Source organism: Alosa pseudoharengus, unplaced genomic scaffold (genome assembly GCF_046254945.1).
Source record: "Alosa pseudoharengus isolate Yale_2024_CS ecotype anadromous, Long Island Sound unplaced genomic scaffold, YU_APseudo_1.1 YU_APseudo_1.1_scf_12, whole genome shotgun sequence".
NCBI lineage: Eukaryota > Metazoa > Chordata > Actinopteri > Clupeiformes > Clupeidae > Alosa > Alosa pseudoharengus.
Window position 1 is genome coordinate 13,856,605 of NW_027468587.1, and position 6,993 is coordinate 13,863,597.

General features: G+C 47.5%; 1 protein-coding gene across 1 annotated transcript in view; it reads right to left on the reverse strand.

Annotated features, from left to right (window-relative positions):
- Window positions 1-200: 200 nt before the first annotated feature.
- The window catches only part of mms22l (MMS22-like, DNA repair protein), a 24,589-nt gene continuing 17,796 nt past the window's right edge, over window positions 201-6,993 (reverse strand). The window contains exons 19-27 of the mRNA XM_076279417.1: window positions 6,827-6,939; window positions 6,369-6,511; window positions 5,958-6,114; window positions 4,839-5,002; window positions 3,925-4,136; window positions 2,398-2,564; window positions 1,298-1,394; window positions 1,004-1,171; window positions 201-704 (exon numbers count right to left, since the gene is read on the reverse strand). Of these exons, the coding sequence (XP_076135532.1) occupies window positions 629-704; window positions 1,004-1,171; window positions 1,298-1,394; window positions 2,398-2,564; window positions 3,925-4,136; window positions 4,839-5,002; window positions 5,958-6,114; window positions 6,369-6,511; window positions 6,827-6,939 (1,297 nt within the window). The 3' untranslated portion in view covers window positions 201-628. The remainder of the gene's footprint in view (window positions 705-1,003; window positions 1,172-1,297; window positions 1,395-2,397; window positions 2,565-3,924; window positions 4,137-4,838; window positions 5,003-5,957; window positions 6,115-6,368; window positions 6,512-6,826; window positions 6,940-6,993) is intronic.

Sequence of the window (6,993 nt, forward strand, 5' to 3'; positions counted from 1 at the left end):
GCGAAGATGATCTCAGGGATTGTAAGGTATTTTGACACATAAAAGGATGTAAGCTAGATTCCTAAGTACAGATCAAGCCATCTCTGGATTGTGAGGTGCCTGCCAACCCACCCTAATTTCCCATATAAACAGTATGAGTAATGTAGAACACTTGTATGACTCAGAAACATATTGTTTTGCTTTATTATTTATTGCTCTTTACAAACATAATATTTCAATAGACTGTACAGCAGCTATACATTATATACATTAAACATGCGCACACACACCAAACTGAATGGACACATGAAGCTGTGTGTTGGTCAGAGAAAGATAGTTACACTAGTGTGACTTTCATGATATGATATGCAGGACGAAATGCTTAAATATGTAAAATATATGTACATCATGTCTCATCATGTCATATGTACAACGATCACTAGAGACTGTTTGAGGACCAAAAATATACATTCCCCTCAGCAGCAGTCCCCCCAGAGGAGGAGTAGGATGGAGATGTAGTGTACTGACAGTAGGGGTGTCACTCGACCTTTTTCCCGAGGGAACTGTGATGACTGGCAATGTGAAAGTTCAAAGGTCAGGACATCATTCGGCATCTGACCGGCAGTGTGAAAGTTCAAAGGTCAGGACATCATTCGGCATCCAAGCAGACCCTCTCAGCTTGGCCACTCTCTCCCAGTTGGCATAGCAACCTCTTGTAGGCATTTCTGTAACACACAGACAAATCATATCACATTAGTGTAGTGGGTGTAAAACAATACTACACAAGGCACATAGTATGCAAATCACATTACATGGGTTTGCAGTGTATGAAATTATGTATGTATACACTCTCTCACTCACCCACCACATTGGTGTATAAAGTATAAAATAATGTATGTGCACACACACAAATTACAAATCACTCCAAATCCCATTGCATGGCTATATAATGCACACATGCATGTACTATATGCATATTTCACTGGCGTGTAGTGTGTTGCTAGAGGTCAGACAGTGGAGGTACCGTAGTGAGGTGTTTTTCCCCAGGCCTCTCTTCTGTTCCAAGTTTCTCAGGCTTAATGACAGAACTGGAATTAGAACCTCCACGGAACTCCGGTCTACAAGCGATATGGCTTCTAGAACGCCATACATCTGCTGGTCGTATACACCCTCATTCTCCTCCACAAAGGTCCTGCATTAGACACACACACACACAATTTACAACCACCATTTGTATGGACCTAAACCAGCCCCCAGGCAACCCATGTGTGTGTTCCAGCAACTGTGTTTGTTGAGTCTACTGGTGCATGGCACACACCTGAGAATGGAGACGGTCTGGTCGCAAGGGCCTTGAGCAGACGAGGAGCCACATCTCCCCACCACCAGCTGAACAGCCTCAGTACTCAACCGCCTCACTGGGAGAGAGAGAGAGAGAGAGAGAGAGATGGAAGGATAGAGAGAAAGAAAGAGATGGAGGGAGAGAGAGAAAGAGGGATAGAGAGGGGAGGGGGGTAGAGAGTGGATGGAGAAAGAAAGGAAAGGAAAGACAGAAGGAGAGAAGAAGAGAGGGGGGGGTAGAGGGTGAATGGGGAAAGAGGAGAGAGAGAGATATGATGACTAAAGCTTCAGCGTGGGAACTAAAGGAGCAAGAGAGAAATGCTCATTGCAGACGGTTTCTCCTCTAGCTCCCACTCATCTGCAGCGTCATGTAATCATGTGAGGTGGCGCCCCTGGTGTGTATGTGGTGCTGAGAGGGTGAATCAGCCTGCTTGGGAATCAAAGGCCATGATGGCAAGAAAAAAAGTGCCCTTTTAACAGCAAGAAACCTTGAGCATGTGACATGTAGACGGAGCTGATAGCCATCACTCTAGTCAACGCTTCCTTTTTCACCAGCTGTGCAGCTGCACGTTCCAGAAGTATCCATTTTTTTTACCAATGTCACTTCTGGGGCGCTGAAAGCCTCATCCAGAAGAAATGCAGACAGATGTGTTTCCCACAGAATTGAATTCTATTTGTGGTGGTAGGTTTGCAGAGTTAACTTGAATGCAACAGTTTTTAGCAAATTAGCGCAGCGTGGTTATGATGCTAACCAGATTTAAGCACAATTTAGTACAACCTGGAAAATCATTGTGTGGTGGTCAATGTTGATATTGTGGTGGGCCGCCACAAATAAGTCTATGTATGGGAAACACTGGGTGGCATGTTACCCACAGGACCCCTTAGCACCCCCCCCCCCCAGAGAGTTGGTCAGAGAAAGATAGTTACACTAGTGTGACTCATGATATTGATATGCAGGACGAAATGCTTAAATATGTAAAATATATGTACATCATGTCTCATCCGGTCATATGTACTACGGTCACTAGAGACTGTTTGAGGACCAAAAATATACATTGGCATAATAAACCCCCCCCTCACCTTGAGGCTCGTTGACCAGCATGAGGCAGCGCAGGAGGGCAGGCAGCGGGAGGGACAGCAGGGCGGGGTCTGTGTCTGGGCTCCGCCTCAGCAGTTCCAACAGGAAGGCAAGGACGGCCGCCAGTCGGGGAGGAGGGGCGTGGCCTTTGAACTGCAGGAAACTGTCGCTGTGAGACAGGAAGGAGGAAGTTGAAATCAGACATGTCAGATAGGTGATGTTAAAGACACTAGGCGTGTTCGTCTGCATGCAGATCTGTGCGGATCTGACTTGATGTGATGCATGCTGGGTTGAACACAATGGAGGGCCACCTACGGGTGGGGCATAACACCTGTGAAGCCCCTACAGGGCCACCTAAAGGTGGGGCTTAACACCTGTGAAGCTGCAGAAAGGTACATTAGTGCTAAGGGTAAAAGCTATCGGTTGGTTAGTCTTAATACAAAGACGGAGACATTGTCATTTTCATTTGTCTGAAATTTGGAGAGGAAAGGGTCAGGGAATTGCAGACGCAAATATTTTGTGCTAGTCTTTGTTAAGTTCTCTGCCTTAAATTGTGAAATGCTGGATGCTGAAGAGAATGAGATCACCTATTACAAAACAAAAACACTTGAGGAGATGGGAGGATGTGCGGCCCACAGAGAGCGACAGTGACAGTCACAACAGCATGACTGCACTCCGCACTCTTAACACCTGTGTGTGTGTGTGTGTGTGTGTGTGTGTGTGTGTGTGTCCTTCCGAGTCACAAATTACTGTCGGGAAGCTGATTAGCTCTCAAACCACAACTTCAAATCTCTTAAGTGTCATAGTTTACACTGAATTTGCCAAAAAGTGAAAAATGTGTAAAATAATATCTCTCACTTATGTTTTTGTGTTTACTTAGCAGTTTTCCCTCAACAGTTTTCCATCTGAGTTCTAGATGCAACAAATGGTAGACGATGCAGGCGTGAAAAGGTTTTGGTTACACTCTTACAGCACACACATAAAAAAGCCTGATGCAGTGCCACTGTTTCCTCTCACTCATTCTCACGTCACAATCACACTACAGCCACAGGAGGATTAGTATTATGTAGTCTCCGACTTAGAAAAGTTTCACTTCAAAAAGAAAAAACTGCTTTTAACAAAGCTTTTCTTTCAGAATTGTGTAGTGCTACAATATGAACTTCAGACATTAGCGATCATTTCAACTTAAATTCACTACATAGTAGGCCATAATAATAATATAAGTAGTAGTGGTTCAGGTAATAGTGCTACTGTAAAGCTCTCTTGTGCTTGCCTGTATGACCGGTAAAACTAAAAGAGCTTGGAGAGTGCAGACCTCCAAGACCAACATCTTGAAACATCAGCAAAAGTAAAACTAAATTTGTGGATCCGACGTGAAATTACAATCTGCTTCTCAGCCTGTGCTATAGGTTTTCACCGGGTTACATGAAATTCAGGCTAAGCGTTTTCACCGTAACCCTGTTTACAAACAAACCACACTGAAACCATAACCTCCACAACGGAGGGAAACAAAGCTCAAGCGAACACACCTGATCACTTGAAGGATGTTCCGCCTCAGTCCCACCCCTCTGGGCGTGGGTGTGGCCTCACAGGCAGCCAGCAGGACCGGGTGATTGGCCACTGCGCCCATCGACGGCGCGGCCGGGAGGAAACGGCTTAGGTATTGGCTGATGACGTTGCGCAGCTGCTGTTTAAGATGCGCACCCTGAGACTGGGACACGCCCACTGCCACTGAAAGACCCTATCAGAGAGAAGAGAGGTGGATTTACATTAATGTGTGAGGAAGACTGATTAAAGAAACATATTTGATTCTAGCTTGATGCTGAAACTCAACAGCCAAACACAACACTCCATCCAATGCTTCTGAAACGTTTCTGATTGGCTTGAATAGTGAATCGATCAGTCTGATCCGATTTGTAACCCATTTACAGAGCAAGGACTTCATACAAACCCTGAAGTTTTATGTTTTCTACATGCATACTAATAAAGGCCCATGAGGAGAAGTTCAATAAATTCGACAAAAGTGTACTGGATTATAATCAAGGACTCACCTTTCACTAAACTGACAGAATGATAGTACTTTAAATTAAATTAAAAAACCCAGCTGTATCCAGCAGTGGCAAAGTTTACAGACTCAATTCCAGCCATCGTAAATGTTTTGTTTTTTTGTTGGCTTTTTGCCTTCATTATGATAGCACTGTGAAGAGACTGACAGGAAGGGAGTGGGAAAGAGAGATGGGGTGGGATCGGGGAAATGACCCGGGCCGGACTCGAACCCGGGTCCCCCGTGGGCAAATGGACCCGAATGTAGCACGGGCGGTGTAACTAGTCGCGCCCCAGCACCAACGAGCATTGACTGTTTGTTTCTCGGGCCTCCATATGGATGGCAGGGCAGGGCAGGGCAGGGCAGGGCAGGGCAGGGCAGGGCAGGGCTCTTTCTCACCTGCAGGTAGAGCGGCAGGCTCTCCTTCAGCGCAGACAGCACCTGGGTGGGGGGGTCCTGCTGGAAAAGCGAATGAGGGAGCAGCAGGGAGTCGACGATGCGGAAGAGCAGCTGCTGAGCTTTAGAGGTGGCCAGCAGGGGGCTCCAGTGCTTCACCAGACAGCCTGAGTGAGGAGAGGATGGAGAGATGGAGAAAGAAAGAAAGAAAGAAAGAGGTGGAGAGGATGAAGGAAAGGAAGAGGGAAGGATGAAGGAGAGGAGAAGAAAGAGGTACAGAGAGATGGGAATGGGATGGGGAGGAAGGATAAAGGAGAGAGGATGAAGATAGAAAGAAAAAGAGAGAAAGGAAGGAGTGATGGAGGATGAAGGAGAGAGACAGAGTACATGAAGGAGTGAGGAGGAAGATAAAGGAGAGATGAAGTCAAGAAGGAATGGAGGAGGTAGACAGAGATTGATAGACAGGAGAAGACAGAGGTCAATCACCCAATCACCATCCTTCAAGAACCTCTCTTTCTGTGTCTTGTGTGCTCAAATATTTACACACACACACACACACACACGCACACACGCACACACACACACACACACTCTCTTATAATCTCTCTATGCAGAACCCTCTCATCCTTTCCACAAACGACACCCCAACACCAACGTCCACCCCCACCCTTAGGCCTGACCACACACAATCTTTGTCTTGACCTCCACCTCCTGTTCCCAGCCAATCCTCTCCTCATACATCAGGCCCCGCACAAAGAGCCCGCCCTGCCTCCTGAACAGCACACTAGTGCCATGGGTGCCGTTGGTGCTCTCTGTGATGCCAGGTGGCACCACGCCAGTGTTGGCATTCAACGACACGCAGGTGATAAAACACAGAGCATGTGGCTAGGCAGGGTGGCACAGCCATGCCACACACAAACACAAACACACACACACACACAAACACACACACCCACCCACACCCACGGTGGAGGCCAACCACTGCCAGCTCTGCTTTTTACTAACATCAAGGTGCTAAAAGAGTGAAAGCGCACTGGTTCGTGCCACATGTGGTGCACAAACACACACACACACTCATACATACACACACACACACACACACTCATACATACACACACACACCTACTGCCCAGTAGGACAGCTGGAGGCCCTCCTGGCTCTTGTTCAGCTGGTAGGGCTTGATGTACTTGAGGACGTCGCCAACGTAGTCCAGAGCCCGCGCCACCATGGATGTGCGCTCGGATAACAGCTGCAGGCCTGAATACACCCTGCCCACTGCCTGGGGGAGGGTTAAGGGATGGAGGGAGGGAGGGGGGGAAGAGAGAGAGAGAGAGAGAGAGAGAGAGAGAGAGAGAGAGAGAGATGGGGTAAATCCATGAATTTTTGTGGCTATACACACAGTGGAGTACACTACATGATGCTGGCACACCCATTTGTATTTTCAACCATAAGAGAGTTACAGGTAATGTCTGTCTATCTGTGTGTGTGTCAATTTCTCTCTTTCTGTGTGTGTGTGTGTGTGTGTGTGTGTACCTTAATGAAGACGGCGAGTGCTGGTTTGGGCTCAGGTTTAACAGCAGAGGGCTGCAGCCCTGCTCTCTGCAGCACAGACTCCACCTCCGGCAGCCTCAGCACAAGCCTGGTCAACTCACACAGCTGCTCATCAAGAGTCCTGCCTGCAACACACACACACACACACACACACACACACACACACACACACACACACACACACACACACACACACACACACACACACACACACACACACACACACACACACACACACACACACACACACACACACACACACGTGAGTATATATGTGCATAAGTATTGTACATTTGTAGTATTCCTGTAAGATGTAAGAAATAATAAAGCAGAGAGGGAATCCAAGACCAGGACAACTCAACTCTCTCCCTTTGTCTCTCTCACTCACACACACACACACACACACACAGTCTCAGCTCAGGAGGCACATATGGGCTCACCTGCTCTGCTTTCCGTGCCGTCCGTGTTCTTGTGCAGGTACTGCTGCAGCACACACCTGATCCAGGCGCGTACACACACTCCCTGAGCCGAGCTCACACTCGCCACCACCTCACTGATGAAGGGAGAGAGAGAGAGAGAGAGAGAGAGAGAGAGAGAGAGAGAGAGA